Here is a 17,493-nt window from a genome sequence, read left to right on the forward strand (position 1 = left end):
AAGCAAGAAAAATACAATGAATCAAAACAATATGTACAAAATGTAACAGGCTTCAGTTTCAACTCACATGAATATTGTTTAACAGTTAATAAATACAAAGAAGCAGTAATTTACACAATCATAATAAATCTTTTTTTTTTTTTTTTTTTTTTTTTTTTTTAAGCTTCTGATAGTGACTGTTGTCATATATATGTCAATTCATATATCATTATTAGTTCTAATCCTGTTTGAAATCCTGGTTGGGGAGTTTGAACTGTATGTGTTTATTACTTAATCTGAACTGATAAAGAGTAGTTGGTTAGTCATGTTATTTAAGCTGGTCCCAAAATAGCACCTTCCTTTTTTGGTAGAGTTAGCTTTGCAGCTGTTGTCTCTATCTGTTGTCTCTGAAGAAAAATTTAACATTAAGAGTTGCTGACGTCAATTTTTTTCTTTTTTTTACAGCTGATGTGGGCTTTGCCCCTGACAGAAGTTATTTGGTTCTAGCTCTGAGTTTGGAAGAAGTTGGTATATAGATTTTCCCCTAACTTTCAATTGATGTGTTTAGCTTTAGTGGGAGTAATACTATCACTTAAACCATGTTGTCGTCTCAAGGAGTTTTGCTACATCCATATGGAGTGCCAATGATTCTGCCGGCAGCACCATACTTCGCTGGACTTGTTCAGGTAATGCAAGGCCGCTTCCAACAAGCAACTTAACTCTAGTGCACTTAGAGTAATAATTGGAATTTTTATGGTTGAGAAAGCAAACACTTTTAATACAAGCAAAAGCTCTCATGTATTTGGTGAGAAGACAGTAGGAAATCAAAAAGATGGATCACCCTAATCTGTGTATTGACATCTCTCATGGCTGAATAAATGGTGTAGTTGAGCTATATTTGCTTCTATTGATTTGTCTGCTATTTAACATTCATGCCTTTGCTTCACGAGGTTGACCACAGGGCAGAGGATTTGCTATCCCTTCTGCGTTTCTGAGGGACTCAGCATTCCCACGGCAGATCATAAGACAAAGTAACTTACCGTGATGTGTTTAGGTTAAGTGTTTTAGCACAGCATGTATGTATAGTGTTAAATAAGCATTAATTAATATGTTATGCATCTTGCTGAATGAAGAGCGGTTCGTGGGGTTTTGTGTATGTAAAAATATATCGTAGACTACCTGTGTTACTTTTGAGCCATGAGAGTGCAAAATCCTGCTTGTGAGAGAGAGTTTTATGTTTTAGAAGTTAACTGGCAGTTACTGGATGTACTTAACTGTTGCTGTGATGTCTGTTTTTATAATGATTTTATCAAAAAGTGGAATTTTCTGTTGTTAGACTTAAGATTTTTATAGATCGTGTAAGCATTAATAAAGTAAAAGCTATTCCATTGTTTTTAGTAGTAAATATTCTAAGAGAGAATTCGAGTAAAATTTTCAAGCATTTCCCAAATGTCTCCTATAGGTGGGAATTATGGCTGCTACGTATAAAAAGGCTCGAGAGACAATACTGTATGGTGCTGCATTTCTGTGTCTTGGTAGCAGTCAGTCAAATTAACTTTGGAGGAGAGGCTTTTGTTTAAAATTTTTGTTGTGCTCCTTTGCTACAATAATAGTTGGTAGGTGTAGAGGTGAAATCAAAACATGAAACAGGTTTTGGTTTTTTTTTTTGTATAGGTCCATTTGGCATTCCAAGATCATGAATTATTCTTCACTTCAGGCTTCATATCAGACATATATGTCTAAAAAAGAAAAATAGCATTGCACAGTGGCTATTATCAAGTATTGAAAAAATGTCTGTTGGCGCATGCAAGCTGATAATGTTTTTGTTGTTGTTGTTGTTTTTTTTTTTTAATATAGTGAGACCCAGTAGCACACATGAACACATCAAGCAGGCCTTAATATCCATTAGAATTTGGGGGTGAAGGTCGGACACCAGAGCTCAGTCAGGCCCTTTGCCATCCTGTCCAATAAATAATTACAAGCAAATCGTGCCTTTCACTCTATACTGATTGATGTTGAAATTGCTTTTGAAAGTTCTCATAAGTTCCTGTTATAGATTAAGTGCTGGTGTAGGAAAAATAACTGCACCCAACTGAAATGGGTGAATGTAATCAGGTTTAATGGACTCAAGAGCTTGTTGGGAATTAAATAACTATTGATTTGTTGGAAAGTTGCTGTCATTACAAAATGCCACTCTGGGCGCATTATCCAAGCAGATAGATTAGAAGAAAGGGCCCTTTGAAAATTCGGGATGCCTTATTTCAAATCCTTTTTTCTTTCCTTTGGAGGTTATATCCAGGTCTACATTACTCTGTTAAGCACAGGTCTAAAACAGTAAAGCAATAGGAACTGTGCTATAAAGAATTTGGTACTTTTAAAGGGTTTGGATGAAACATTTTCTTCATACAGTTTCTCTTGTAGTCTTTCTTCTTTTCACCCACACCCTGACCCCCCAACCTAGCACCTGAATGCTGAGTTTTGGAAAACAAAAATGTGTAATCTTAGGGGGTACACTGGAATGCTAAATGGTTTCTCTCAGCCCAAGTTTTTATCCACATTAGTGGTACGTGCATTCAGCTTAACGTATGTGAATATTCGTTTATTTTTTAAAGTAAACGAGTTTCCAAAATCTTAATCCAACTGTCCAAAACAACATGGTGCAAAGGATGCTTTACAGACATATACCTTGATCATCCACTTCTCAGCATAATTACATAATTTTCAGAACTCTGATGGATTTAAGTATCTTGATAAGGTTGTTATGCAGATGTTTTCATTGGGTTGCATGTCGAGAGCCATGACTGTGAGGTATTTTTAGGTTTTAACATATAAACTTGAAATTTATTTCTTTGCCTGGATTTCTGCAGAAATTGGGAAGAATTTCTCATTTGGGATTCCCCATGACTTCCAACTGCATTTACGTGTGGATTGCGTATAAAATCAGCCCAGAAACTTCACAGAGATTTGGGAAATTTTGTTTTTTTTTTTTTGTTTTTCCTGTTGTTTTGGTGGTTTGTTTTTTTGTGTTGTTGTTTTGTTTTGTTGGGGTTTTTGTTTTTGTTTTGCTTTTTTGGCCTTTAGTGTTACATGACAGATCTCCGCAAAGGACAGCTAGTGTTTAAAGCTTCTACACTCTTAAGCTCTGCATATGATTTTACATTTGCAAAATGTATGCAGCTTTGCCCAGCCTCTGCTTGTAAATTCATTGCTGAGCTTCATCCTACATCTTCTGCTTGTGTTTGTTACAGCATCTGGTTAGAGATGCTAGAGAAAGTGAAACTTACACAGCCGAGAAAGGGCAGATATTTTGGATACATCTCTAGAAACACTTCTGATAAACAATGCCTATTTACCCAGTTGCATATATTATTATATCAGAGGATTTGTATTTCTACTGAGGCCGTGTATTTCATTGAGATTAAGAAAATGGAATGTATATGTTCTTGGACAGAGAATGTATTTGTTAAAAGTAACTGATACAACAAATGTGTCAAATCATGCTAAATATGATACTTGCAAATGAGCAAGTAAAAAAGAGTTTCCAAGAAAGTTGTTTATTAGAGTTATTTTTATTATTAGTGAGAAAAATAAATGTATTTTCTTTTTCTGTTCTTCCTCTTTGGTAAAACTGTAGGAGGAAAAATCACTTGAAAGAGCAAACAGTAAATAGCATTATGCCTCATGGTTGGAGAGGTGTTTTCTGACTTGGCATGAAAGAGGCACTGGCAGCTTTGCGGGTTTTCAGCAAGGCTGCTGGGAGGAGGGAAGCAGATACAGCCATCCAGCAACTGTGTGTGTTGTGGGCAGCAAGACCTACTTCGTATTACAACTCCCATACTGTTTCCTTGGCAGGTGAGAGCAAACAAATGCCATAGAACACTATGTGGCAATCCAGGAAAAGCCTTCTTGTCCTGCCCTTGGTTCATATCCGAATTTAGCCATTTGATTCCCACAGGGGAACCCTTATGTCCAGATAAACAGTGAAGTCAGTGGGATGTCACGTGAGTGAGAAAGATCCATCTGACCACCTGAGTGCAGGGCGAGTGCCCTGTTGGCAGTAATTTTGGGTATGTGTTGCTGTACTATCTTGTGTTGTCAGAATAAATGCGTGAAATGCAGGTTCAGTTTATCGTAAAAATTACCAAGAGCAGAATCGGAATAACTGTTAGCAATCCATAGAAAAAATGCGCTCTGTAAAAAAATAGGTTAAATGTCTACATTTTATATCTGTACATTTTAAAAACACAAGTGTAGTACGTGAGATTTTAGTGTTGAAAACTGAATTATTTATTGCATGTCTGGCTTAGGTGGCTCCATTTCCATTTAGCAAGAGAGTTTTCCATAGGTATTACTATTATAAAGGTTATTGATGATGAAATTGCTAAGACATTTCAGTAAATTACTTGAAAATTTTAAGTAGAGAAAAATCTATTTTATACAAAATGTGCTACTTGAATTTGCTACTTGAAGTTTAAAAAGATGATCTGAAGATGATCACTGTTTTTTAATGTACATTTAAAGCACGCTTTAATTTTAGCCTTAGTGACAAGAAAAGCTAGAATATGTTGCAAGGGCTTAAGTTTATACTCACTGTCAAAGTCTTCAGTCAACTAATCTAAAACCCCAATTTTTCTTTCTTTGCTTATTTATTTGAGTGATGGTAAGGGCAGGCAGAAAAAAATAGGGAGTAGGCAGTGTTGGATTAACTATTTGGACAAACTGGGAATTAATGTACTTCCATGTACATCATTCACCATTCTAAATTTTTCTTTAAGGTGTTTTGGTTCTGTCTGATTTTTCATAACTGGTTTACTGGTATGTTGAACTGACAACTGGGAAAGTGGTAATCTGGAGACAGTTCCATTCTATTTTAGGGCCAAGTGAGAGAATTGCTTAGAATATGCTGTGAAAAGTAGTGGTGCAGGCTGCTTCACAGCTCCGTCGTTACCAGCCTGTAAAATTCTTGTCTTTGTGCTGTATAGGGAAGTGTTAGCAGTGAATAAATTCAGCATATTGGTAGATGCCAGTGTGTTAGGCTACCTACAAAATCTCACCTACTTTTTGGCGTCCCGGTTTTGCCAAATATTGTGCATATGTTTTGTTCTGTCGGTTGAAAATACTAGTAATTTAGTAGTTCTCACTTGAATAATACTTGACAAAAAGGAATGATTAGGTTTTAGTTCTTCCCATGATGCCTGAAATAGTCTTGCTGGATGTCAGAATGCAATCTAGTGGGATGGAATGCAAGCTTTCTCTTTACACTGACTGCGTTGCCTTTTTGAAATGCAGGAAGCAGATCGTTTACCTTACGTGCAGATCTGCTCAGGACTGTTGTGGCGTACTGTATTTGCAGATAGCAGGGGTTTCCTGCTGCTGTTTCCACGCTTCTCAGTTCTTCTGTGAGTGAAGGACAAACACGTTTTACTACTGCAGCCTCTTTTCATCTGTTTGTTTTGTTTGGGAGAGAGTGAATCTAAAATTTCTTTCCCTATAGAAGTCGCAAAGTTTTTCCTCATGTTATACATGGATGAAGTGATGTGGCCATCACGTTCTCTCTGTGAGATGTCATTTGCTCAAGAAGCTACAGACTAAGTTCTAAGTCTTTTTCCATACCTGCTGTGAGAGGCTTTCTTTTGGTCTGTCTTGTCAGTAAGTGCAGATATCAGAAAATACCTGCAGAGGGAGAGAGTGGGGCAAAGACACAAGGTCACTAATTTGTGGTTTGGATGGTCTGCATCTGATACAACAAGGAGCTGGGTAAGCCTGCAAGTTTATGGCTGCTTCTTTTGCAATGCTTTATGAAGTGTGGTAAAATAAAAGGATGTCTGAGCTTGTGAGAGCAGAATATTTTTTACTGATAGAGTAATTCTATGGATTCTGTTTATTCATCTCCAAAATAAAGCAAAACTTGTAAGGCTTGGATTGTGAAAACCTGCAGATGGACATTACAAAAAAAAAAAAAAAAAAAAAAAAAAGCGTTTTTCTAAAAGTGCATTTTTGGCAAAATACTCTGAAATCTTAGTTTGGAATTTTTTTTTCTCATAGTCCTAAATTGAATGTTGTCTTTTGAACATGGGTGAAGAATTGCAAGTTTAGGTTAAGTTTTGTGCACTATTTTTACAGAAAACTAACGAAAGTAGACTGGTACCATGGTTCCTTTTCTTCTCGTAACGTACAGAGATGCACGAGTTAGATGGCTTGGAGGATGACTAAACCCTCTTTAATTGTGATGGTTTTAATAAATCAATAGGAGTGTATTTATTTCATAACAGTATTTTTGGTGCTGTGGAAGCTGGAAAGTAAAAGCTTCTTGTCTATATGGTCAACAGTCAGAATGGTTCGTATTTTGGCTTTGTAAGATTTTCTTTGAGGTCCAGTGGTTTGTTGGTTTTTTTTGTTTGTTTTTTTTCCCCCTCCTAGTCTCAGGATAATGCTGAATTAGTAATCCTGAGAAGTCTTTCTTTACTCCTGAGAAAGAACTTTCCTCTCTGAGTGTGGTATAGGTGAGCTGCGTTGGATTCTGACCTAGGTGCTTAAAGTGGGATCTGTTTCATTTTCTGAAAGTTTGGAGGTGTGTTAAATAGTGCTAAATAGTTCCCTACTCTCTAACAGGGTTATCTATGTATTTTATTATTCTAGACTTCTGCTTTATTTTAGGGCTTTTATATATATTAATATATAATATGTATATATATAATATGTATACATATATATAAAACATATGTGTGTATATATATAATATAATATATAATATGTATATATATATATATATATACATATTAGTGCTTGACCAGTTTCCTTGTGTTAAATCTTCTCTGTGTGAACAGGAGTAGACATCAATTTTGACTATTTTGAAAAGACTAGAAAAGCTTGTTTTTAATAAATCTCACATTTGCTTATTTAACTTTACCTTCGAATTTTTCTGAAAAACATAATCACAGTTGAATCACAGCTTTAAAAAGAAATTTACTCTTGGTAACATTTGAGGTAAAGAGAAAAGTAAAGCTCCACAACTCTTCCAACACCATCTTAGAATGAAATTATATAACTTCAGTTATTAAAAAGAAACCAAAACACAGTTATTTAGGGACATAAGAATGCAGAGTAGTCAAGGATGCTGAGTGTTTGTGCTGCGTGGTTTTTAAGTTAATGGTACTTCAAACTGTTCTATTGCTCTCATTAAAAATTCTTCCCTAATCTCACTAATTTATCCAACTGCACACTTGGGAAACCAAAACCAACCAAAGAAGGTATTGTGCATAACGTTTTACTCTTTATAGCAGTTGCCTGAAACTGTTGATGATCAAAAGTAATTTTTCAAAACTAATTATGGAGGAAAGGAAAGATGGATCAGTTCCATGATATCCTTGGTCATTGCGTACTGGGAAGCTGTCCTGCCTGGCTCCTGCGGTGACTTAGTTCATAGACATATATTCTCAGAACTCAGTTTTGAACATTGCTGACAGAGGAATTGAGATAAATCCATTGCAAGATTTTCAGAGTATCGTTTTTAACTGAAATATTTTGCTGGACTGAATGGAGTACGTGTTCTTTTTAATGCGAAAATGAATGTTGATTTTTCTTTTTTTTTTCTTTTTTTTTTGATGTCTTCCTTCATGAAGAAACAATTAAAATCGGGCACAGGGAAACAGATGTTCATACGCATTTCCCATCTGAAAATACCTTCTTCTGGCCAAGGTGATTGTTAGGCACAATTAAGCCCAGTATATACATCCTGTGCTATAAGCCAAATCTGTGGAATATGTTCTCAACTGGGAAGCGCAGGTTTGGGCAGAAGGGAGTTTGTATGAACTTTCATCTGGGGTAGATTTTTGAGAATCACTGTGTTAAAAACATGAGGAGACTGGACTGACAGTTGAGTCTGTGCTCTTGTGCCCTGTAGTGTAAAGTATATCTTTAAGAGAAACTTTCAATCCATGAGAAAATTTCCTATGCGTTTCAGGGATGCTTGCACTTGAAATCTGATCTCTGAGGACATTTGGTAACGTGTTGCCAGCTCACTTAAAGCTTCGGATATTATGCCTTGTGTTCCACATTCAATGTAATTGTCACTGTAATCAGCTTAATGATGGCAACTCCTCACGATGACTGCAGGGCTACTGTACTTTCCTTTACATGTATTATGTCTGCAGTGTGAGTTACTTTTTGGTTGTAGATGTATACTTGTAGGGAAGGGAAGAATATCCCTCCTTTCTTCAGACCTTTTAAAATTGTGCATGACATCTATTTATGCAGAGAGTGGGACTTAACATTTCAAATGATACAACAGCATCAACTGTTGAAAAAGATGCTGAGAACCACTCTTATATTTTGTGATAGATATTGTAACTGAACACATTAGCTGTTCCCAAAACGCATGCTTTTCTGGTATCTCAAAATTTTGTGATGATTGGCTATTTTTTGTTGTATCCGAATATCTTAGACACTATGAAAGTGTATTGACCTAAAAATGTCAGTAGATATCTTATACCTGTCCTCAGTAATTTTTTTGCAGTTAAAAAAAAATAGACTGCACTAGACAAAAATGCAAGACAGGCATTACTGTTTTGTTGTGTAATGCCAGTCTTTTAATAATGTAGAAAGCTTTGTACTGGGACTGTAAAAACCATCTAATTTTCTTGGCCAGTCATTAAGTCTTTTCTCTGAAGTATACGTGATAGCTTTAAAATCTTTGTTACTGTACTCCCATTTTTTTTATTATAGTAAGACACAAATGTCGAAATACAGAGTCACAAAATTACTGAGGTTAGAGGCTCCTCTTGCCACTTAGTCCCAGCCTGCCCCAGCAAGGCGACCCAGAGCAGAGGTCCCAGCCCCACGTGCAAGCAGCTCACTCGGCATCAATGAGGGGAGCCTGACCCCATTTTTTTTTGTTTTTGTTTTTTTAGCCTCTCTTCAGGTATGCTGATGGGATTTCTCTGGGCTAAACATCCTTGGCTCTCTTGGCCGTTCTTCATACAAGAGATGATCCAGTTCCTTAAGCATTTTCATGGCCCTTCACTGATCTCTGTTCTTGTCTTGTGTGTCCTTGTCTCTTTTATGTTGGAGGAGCCCAGTTTTGGACCCAGTACTCCAGTTTATGTCACTAATGCTGAATGGAGAAAAAGAAATTGCACTTCTCCTTGCTGAGCTCTGGTCCCTCTGGATGGCAGCATGACTCTCTGACCCGTTAGCCACTCTTCACAGTGATTGTCATCTCCAAACCTGCTGATGTTAAACTCTGCCCCATCATTAATGAAGATGCTAAACGGGACTGAACCCAGTATTGACCCCTGGGGTATTGTTTGTTACTGACCTCCAGCTAGTCTTAGTGCCACTGATGGCTACTTTCCGGGCTTAGCTGTTCAGGTAATTTTCAGACCACCTCACAGTTCATCCAGCCCCTTTATTGACTGGTTGCTTATGATCTTAAGGAAGTTGGTTTGAAAGGCCTTACTGAAACTCAGGTACACAATATCTACTCCTCTCCTCTCATCGTACCAGTCTACTTGTTTGATTGTGTAGAGGCTTATTGAGTTGCTCAAACATAAATTGTTGAAGCTGTGCTGACTATTCCAGATGATTTTTCTTGTCTTTTGTATTAATGAAACCAAATAATAACCAAAAATGGTTTCTAGGACTAGCTGCTCCATTATCTTTCTGGGGACTGAGGTGAGTCTGATTCTATAATTGTCTCTAGCCTTAGTACTCCATATACTATCAGTGTTAAATTCTTCTTTAAATGGGTAGAAGTAGTGTTTAATATCTTATCTTGCCTTTATTATTAATAGAGGCAGGGAGAAAGTTGGCCTGTAGATGAAGATTAAGATATATGGTGGCTTGTATTTCATAACTGCAAGGAAGTGAGAATTTACCAGCTTTCTGAAAAATAAGTTTTGTACCTTCGAGAGAAGGCTCTGAAGTTGTCAGTCCTCTTGAACTGATGGAGACTTCTGAGGAGCAGAATGTTTCTAGGAAGCCCATGTTCTTTACAGGCACGAGGCTAAAAGCAATTGTGATATTAACTCATGTTATATATGTGCTATGTATGCAAAAGGCGTTGACTCTCTGAACTCTCTATGAAGCACATCCTTCATGTGGTGATCATCAGAGTTCCTGGTGGAAGGCTTTTCGCAGCAGGGTTGTCTTTTACACTGGTATTGGTTGATTCTTACAAATTGTTTAAAAAAAAAAAAAAAAAAAAAAACAAAAAAGAAAGTAGAAGCTTTTCTTTAGCTGAGTAATAGGAAAGTGCTGATAAATTCCTATCAGCTTATAAGTTACTCTCTTGATTCCAATTGGAAATGGTAAATCAAGAAGGAGAAGGTAGTCTGGTGAATCTTACTTTTCATGAGAGAGATTTCAGAGTATTAGGAAGTGTCTTGTGCTTCTGGATAGATGGTTGATGTTCTCTTCCGCATTTTCATTTTGAGTTAATTGTGAACATTTTCCTCCCCCAGGTTCCAGAAATTAAGCTCAAGTACTGAAATACTCAAAAGAGCATTTATGCCTATATTTCTTTTTTATTCTTTGTGTTTTCTTTTTTTTCTTAGGGTTTTTTCTTCTGACACAGTATTCAGCTGACCGGTGCCCCGTTTTCCCCATACCCTTCTATCAGCCTGTTGTGATGCACAGTCTTTATGACGTGCTTCTCATTTTCTGTATCACGTGCCTCTGTATTTTCTCTCATCTTGTTGCTTTAATAATGTGTGGGGCTTTTTTTCTGTTACTTGAGACACTTCTCCGTCACTAGAATGGCATAAACTTTATTTTGCACTTTATTATTTAGAATTCTGAGTACCACGCTTCAGTTCGTTTTCAAAAAATATGATACGTGGCCCACAGCATAAAAATAGTTTGAGTTGGCAGACAGACACCTTCAGAGACAGATCCAAGATATATTTTTAGGGAACACTGTATACTAGCAAGCACTTAAAGTACTTGTGAAAACGCTTCTTGAGTATGACGCCTGTTAGCTCATGAGGTGATTCTCAAATGTACTGTTTAAATTGCCATCCGTTTTGCTGTTAGCTCCCTATCCTAAGGATTAAAACAAATGTGTTAATTTCTATGTGGTCATACAGTACAGTGATACCACTGCATTGTTAATATTTATTACATTTTGCACTTCGTTCTGTATGCTTGGATAATTTCCTTTAAGCAGTGTGTTCCTCGGAGGCAAGTATAAAAATTAATGTTATTAATGTTATATAGTATTATTTTCTTGTTCTTGTCTCAGGAGAGAACATTGTTAAAAATTTGATTCCAAACTCTTCGACAAAAATCATTTCTCAAATGTAACAAAACCTACTTTTTGTCTTTTCTTTTTTTTTTTTTTTTTTTTTTTAACTTCAGAGTCAGAAAATGAATGTATACATTTATATAAAAAAGGTTTCTTGCTGTGAAGTGGGATTTCAGATTCACAGACTCAAAGATACTCAACCAGGGAGGATCTTTATGATAATTCAGCATGTCCTCTTGAATACACATACTGCAGGATTTCTCTGAGACTGGCTGAAAACAGACCTCTTGGAAGATATTTAATCTTGTTTTAAACATCCAAGTACTTTCAAATCCATCAGTTTCACTGATACCCTACTGAACTGTTTGAATGTTTAATTACCCTTGCAGTTAGAATATTGTGAGGCTCTATTTCTCTTTATTTTAGCCTCTTCTTCCTGCTGTTTTCTTTGCCTGCAAGATTGAAAATGGAAAATAGCCACAAACAAATAGGAAAACTCACAAAGTGCAAGTACCACCTCCGAGGACAGATGTGTATGTCGTAGAGATGGAGGAAAAACAGGGAAGGAATGCACCTTACAGGATCGTGTAATCTGCTTCTCTGCCTGAAGGGAAGCTGAACTATGCCTATGTCATTCCTGACAGATGTTTTCTGTGCCTGTTCTGAAGATCTTGAACGACTGAGATTCAATCCTCTCCAGGCATGATACACTTCAACTAGAGGGTTTTTTTTTTTCCTAATGCCTGACTTGAAGTCTTTCATTTTATAGTTTAACCCCCCCCCACTGTTATTAACGTGGAGTGGACACAGAAGAATAACATTTCTATCCCTTTCCTTGTGGCCCATGGTCCTTTTGAAAATGAGTACGTGTCAGCCTTCTCTTGCAGTGGTGGCATCCTCATTCCTTCAGTATTTCCTTAGAGAGATTCCTTTAACCTACTACAGTTGCAAGACGTTATGGATAAGATCCTTTAGGTTCATGCAAGTATTTGAGTATCTGATTTCTCTTTTTGAGGAAAATACAATGTAATGCATGGAGCAGGACTTCACTTAAGATTTCTGAAATCTAACTAGGAGATAATACAGTTTTGATAGTAGATGCAGTGGGGAAGTGGTGCGAGTTAACAGCAAGTCATGAGACACAGAGCACTGTGAAGGATTGTTTTTTGTTATTTTTTTTTTTTAATTATTTCAGGATTATCACTCTGAGATTTTATACCTTATTTAAAATAAAATCAAAGAAAAACTGTTTCCTTGAGCAGCAGTGAACAAGACACAGTACAGTAGGCGCAAATGATTTATAAATCTTTGGATTTTTTAAACATCCTTTTTATTGAATGTATTTCTGATACAGTGCTCAAAGAAATAGCAATTGTGCAGCCTCAGTGTTTTTTTTTTTTTTTTAAGTGATAGTTGTAAAATAATCTATTTAAATAATCACCACTGAAATTTTATCTGCCATTTTTGACTGTCAAATTTTGTGCAGCAGGAAGAACATTAGTAGCACAGGCTAGCTAATTCCTTGTCTTTGTGTATCCACTCCTTCATCAGCAACTCAACTGGGACCTAATTTTGAGATGCTGCTGTGTATGTGGCAGTACTATTTTCTGTGCTTTCTTTAGTGAAGCATATTATTGGCATTGGAATGTCCAAAGAATAGGAGCACAGTGTTTTTCTGTACAGATACGTTTAGCTGCAGTGTCGCAGTGACCTGATCCCATATATTACAGAAAATGTGTGAAGAAAGCTCATTTTGCTGCATGGAATTGAAGTTAACGTGGGAAATTTTACTACTGCATTGCACAGAGCAGTTTTCTTGTACCAACATTACAAGAGATCACTATCTGTAAGTCCACTTCTTTCAGTTGATGCCATTATGGCTGTGTCAGCAAAAAGGCCACGTGCTCTGTAGGTATAAGAGAAGGATAGTCTTTTTCAGGAAAAGTGGAAACTCAGTGCAGTGTGTAATGGCAGTAATGTCTGGTATTGTTAACTAATCACATTAGCAAACAGGAAACAGAAAAGGCACACATACTATTGTTGTGTAATCTGCACTTAATTTTCCAATTGTGACTGTAATTTAGAGAATGATTATCTAAGCCATGTGATTTCTCTTAGAAAAATTGGGAGAAAAAAAGTGGAAGTATGATACATGTGCTTTTCAGAGCTGCAGTGCTGTAAAGTCACATGGTACAAATTTCAGTTAATCCGTATTTCCTTTGACAGCCTCCAGTAGAGGAAGGCATTTTGGCATGTGTCTAGATACATTCCTGGCCAAGAAAGCAATGAAATTACAGTAAAGCACATGCTGAAATGCTTTCCTGGATTGGGATCATAGTACTCGTTTAAATGTGATCACATTTTCTGTTTTCCCCTGCTGTTATATTGACGATGGGGTCTGAAACTCTGAGGCAGGGTCCGGGAATAGTCTGAGATCACTGAAAAGTGAAATAAATGAATATTCCCAATCTGGAATTTTCCTGATTTTATTTGTGTCACTTTATACAGAATACTGCAAAAATCCCATACGTGCTGCATTTCTTTTATAATGCTTTTTTGGCCTAGTTCACTTTTCCTTAGTTCAGCACAAGAATGTTAATGTGCTGAGATGTGCCCTGCAGAAATCAGGCTGGTTAGAAGATAAGGCCTTAGTGGAAGTCCAGTGGAACCTCATAGCCCTTCCTGTGGTCCTTCAGGCATCTGTTGCCAGGTCTTTTTTGTGTAGAATTTAGCAGGTAATCTCAGAGAAGAAAGATATCTTTCCTTTTACTGACCCAGACACAAAATGATTAAAGGTATATTAATAGAGTTTGTATTTCATATCCTATTCGTATCATGGGTGAACAGAGGGGAATATGGGTGTTACCTATCGTTATGTTTTGTAAGGAGAACCAAGATGTTAGGCAGTTAAAACTATTGTTATTTTCAGTGTAGCTTTTCTTCAGTTTCTCTTCTGCTTTTTAATTTATCATTCTCTTCTTATGGTTTACCTATCAAATCCTGTGTAAGTGGGAGTTGATCACTGTAATGTGGACAAAATCCTGCGTGTAAAGATGGAAAATCTTTGTTTGCTTAGTATGTGTTTTACTTTCTCTTGTAGGTATCTATGCATGCATGCTTGTTTAATTACATGAAAAAAGTTTCTGTCTGGTTCATGTGAGGCAAGATCTGTTTCTCCTATAGCCCAGGAGTGATCGCGTATTTTCATTGCATGAGACTTGTGTCAGCTGATGTCATCCTTTTAGGGACAGATATTTAGGCAGCACTGTCATATTAAAGTGCCCCAAGAGTGGTGTAATGTGGGAAGTTTGCATAAACTTGTGGTCAGTTTGAAGTTCTGCAGACTTGCAGGAATGCAACTAAGGTTGCATTGAGATCGTGAGTTACTTCGTATGCAAATTTCTGAGAGGTAAATATCACTAGGAAGCAGAAAAAAAAAAACCTCTGAGAGATGTAGTGCTTGTGAAGCTGCTCCGTCCTTTCTCACTTGCTGTGTTTATTATCACCAGGGTGTGCTTAAATCATGCTCTGTATGCAGCAGAGCTTTGCTGAAGAGTGTCAGTCAATAGTTACAAAGCTGTCAGCTGCTCTTCCCCAAGTTGAATTTACGCCGGCACCTCAAGAAGAAATTAATGAAGTACTGTTTTACTGCAGGTGTATAGCCAGTTTTAATGAACTACACATTGGTGATCTGAAGTACTTCTATGCAATTGTCTTTTGTCTAGATTGCAGAACCAGCCTTTGCAGAAATGAGGGGACCTTTAGTTTATATAATTTTTTTTATGACAGACATTCACTTTAATGATACGTGAATTTACTCGCTTATTTATCATACCAGTGATAGATTATTCTCACTTCTAGTTAAATTTGACAAGCTGCGCAGTGCTAAACCTTGTTAAAATGGTGCAAAGACCCAATTATAGAAACTACAAAGGCATGCAAGAGTAAGCAAAGAAAAAACATATAAAAGGATTAAAGATCAAAAATAGAATGATTCCAGAGAAACTGCGTTAGGAGACATCAGGCAGGAAAACATGAAAGAAGTAGAGTACGAAGAACAAAGTTTTACAGAGCTTCTGAAAGCTGACAAAAATATTTTAACATTATTTTTAACTCTCTCTATTAGAATGAAAACAGTTTTTGGAAAACTGCATCTATTTCAATGATATAATGAACTAAACAGTTGAATTGTATTTTTCCTTCATCTAGTTTATGGAGTCTGAGTCGGCAGAATAATGGTAACTGGCTTTTACCAAGGCCTTAGAAAGCAGATTACACCTTTAATTTTAAGTAAAATGCTATTGAAGATTTAGGAAGATTTTCAGGGTGGATTTACCCTAATGCATGCATACCTGTGTTGAACATGTCAACCCTTTTATCCTCCTGAGGTTTTAATACCCTGTCTTTCCAGTTAATTCTCATTGCCTTGTATAGTAGACATGGCATTACCCCTTGATCCTTACTTTTCTTCATAGGAATAATTATCGCACAGAATCCATTTTCCTTGCTTAGGAAAAAGGGAAAATAGCGTAAATGAAAAACAATCCTTCCAGGAATAATTCATAGAGATTTTTTCCATGTTCTTTGGAAGAACTGCACAAAATACGGTTTTTGTTTTGTTGGTTTTTTAACAATATTCCTGAATTTCTCTATTTCCTACTGTTTTACGAGGGCAGCTCACACCACACAGCCTTTCATTCACTGCTCCCCACCCCAGAGTGGGATGGAGGAGGCAATAGAATCATAAAACTATGTAATAGAAGAATAAGGGTAGAACTCATAGGTTGAGATGTTTTTTTAAAAAAAAAAAAAAAAAAAAAAAGGCAAACACACAATAACACCTTCTTTATTGAAATGGGAAAAAGAAATAACAGTAATCCTTTTTTGTGTGTATATATATAAGACATAAACACTTACACATGTGTATACATGAGTGATGCACAATGCAGTTGCTCACCACCGGCCAGTTTGGGGTAGCTGTCCCAATTCCATTTCTGTCCCTTGCTGGCAGGACAGCATGAGGAGCTGAAAATCTGAGCTGTCCTTGTTTGTGTGCAGCAATGTTCAACAACAACTAGGCCTTTGGGCTGTAATCAACAATGGTTTTCTCCTAGAGGCAAAACATAGCATCGCATCAGACGCTATGAAGAAAATCAACCATTTCAGCTGAAAGCAGGACACCTGCATCCAAGACTACTTCTGAAGTCAGCAGGAACCAGCTTGTGTACTATGGGTTCCAATCACAGTAGCTCCTAAACATCTTCTGACATGTAATAGTCAATTGTAAGAGCACCTTGTTCAGATGAAAACATAAAAGGTATCAGAATCTTTGCATAAATCAATTCTTGCTGAATGTTTTTGGGCAGGGTGGAACCACATTTCTGTAGCAGTTGATCTGAGCTTACTGATCAGGCTTTGCTTTCTATCTCGTGAACCTATTTGGGGTGGCAGTTTGGGAATGGATGAGAAGCACACAGGTCTTCGTAGAAGCGTTCGCTACTGGTTGAGGTGCAGTGCAGGCAGTCACCGACTCTTCTCTGGGGTTGTTCTCCATGTAGCTGTTTCAGGATGGTTGAAGCCTGGGAGGGATACAAAGCAAGACAGATGGTTTCCCACAGACTTCCCCTCTAGCTCTTTCATCTTTCATCTAACTATTAATTCATCTGTTTGGATGGATATATTCACGCATGGAACCAAGATGAATAATAATGAGATTTTTAATAACTCCCTACATTTGCATTCCTTGTAACTCTTTACATGGTTCTAGCTGATTAAAATGAATCATTTACATAATTAACATATGGTTATAGTGTTGGCTTTAATATGCTGATTATCTCAGTACTTTTGTCTAGAGTCAATTGGATTCAAACTGTAACAATTGTTTGAAGTGAGAATAGTTTATTCCTGTGAGGGTTGATGAGTATTTGCCATGGGGCCTGATTAGAAATAGCACAACTGTCCAAGAAATTCTTTAATGTAAAGCATGCATTTAAGGGAGGAAAAAAAAATAATGTCTGTTACATCTCCTGTGTTTAGGTCAGGCCTTACAAATAGCTTTCTGTGGTTAGAGAGACTTCTACCATCAGTTCTGCAGTGAAGTACAAATAAAATAACAAGTGTATTATTAAGAATGTGTTGGGAAAACCAGAACAGGCCTAATTGTTTCTTATTTTGTTAAGGGTTTTTATTTTTTCTTTAAATCAGGTTTAGAAATAATAACAGAATAGGAAAAAAAAAAAAAAAAAAAAAAAAAAAAATTTTTTTTTTTTTTT

General features: G+C 36.7%; 1 protein-coding gene across 3 annotated transcripts in view; it reads left to right on the forward strand.

Moving 5' to 3' along the window:
• RBFOX1 (RNA binding fox-1 homolog 1) overlaps positions 1–17,493 on the forward strand; it is a 256,432-nt gene that overhangs the window by 21,645 nt on the left and 217,294 nt on the right. For 2 of the 3 annotated variants that reach the window (XM_042827856.1, XM_042827858.1), the window contains exon 1: positions 579–665. The exons of the other annotated variant lie outside the window; for it this stretch is intronic. In XM_042827856.1, the coding sequence (XP_042683790.1) occupies positions 579–665 (87 nt within the window). Of the gene's footprint in view, positions 1–578; positions 666–17,493 lie in introns of those variants that run through there. 3 annotated transcript variants of the gene reach the window in all.

This window comes from Centrocercus urophasianus, unplaced genomic scaffold (genome assembly GCF_019232065.1).
Source record: "Centrocercus urophasianus isolate 14NV4802_14NV808 unplaced genomic scaffold, USGS_Curo_1.0 seq_29, whole genome shotgun sequence".
Taxonomy (NCBI): Eukaryota; Metazoa; Chordata; class Aves; order Galliformes; family Phasianidae; genus Centrocercus; species Centrocercus urophasianus.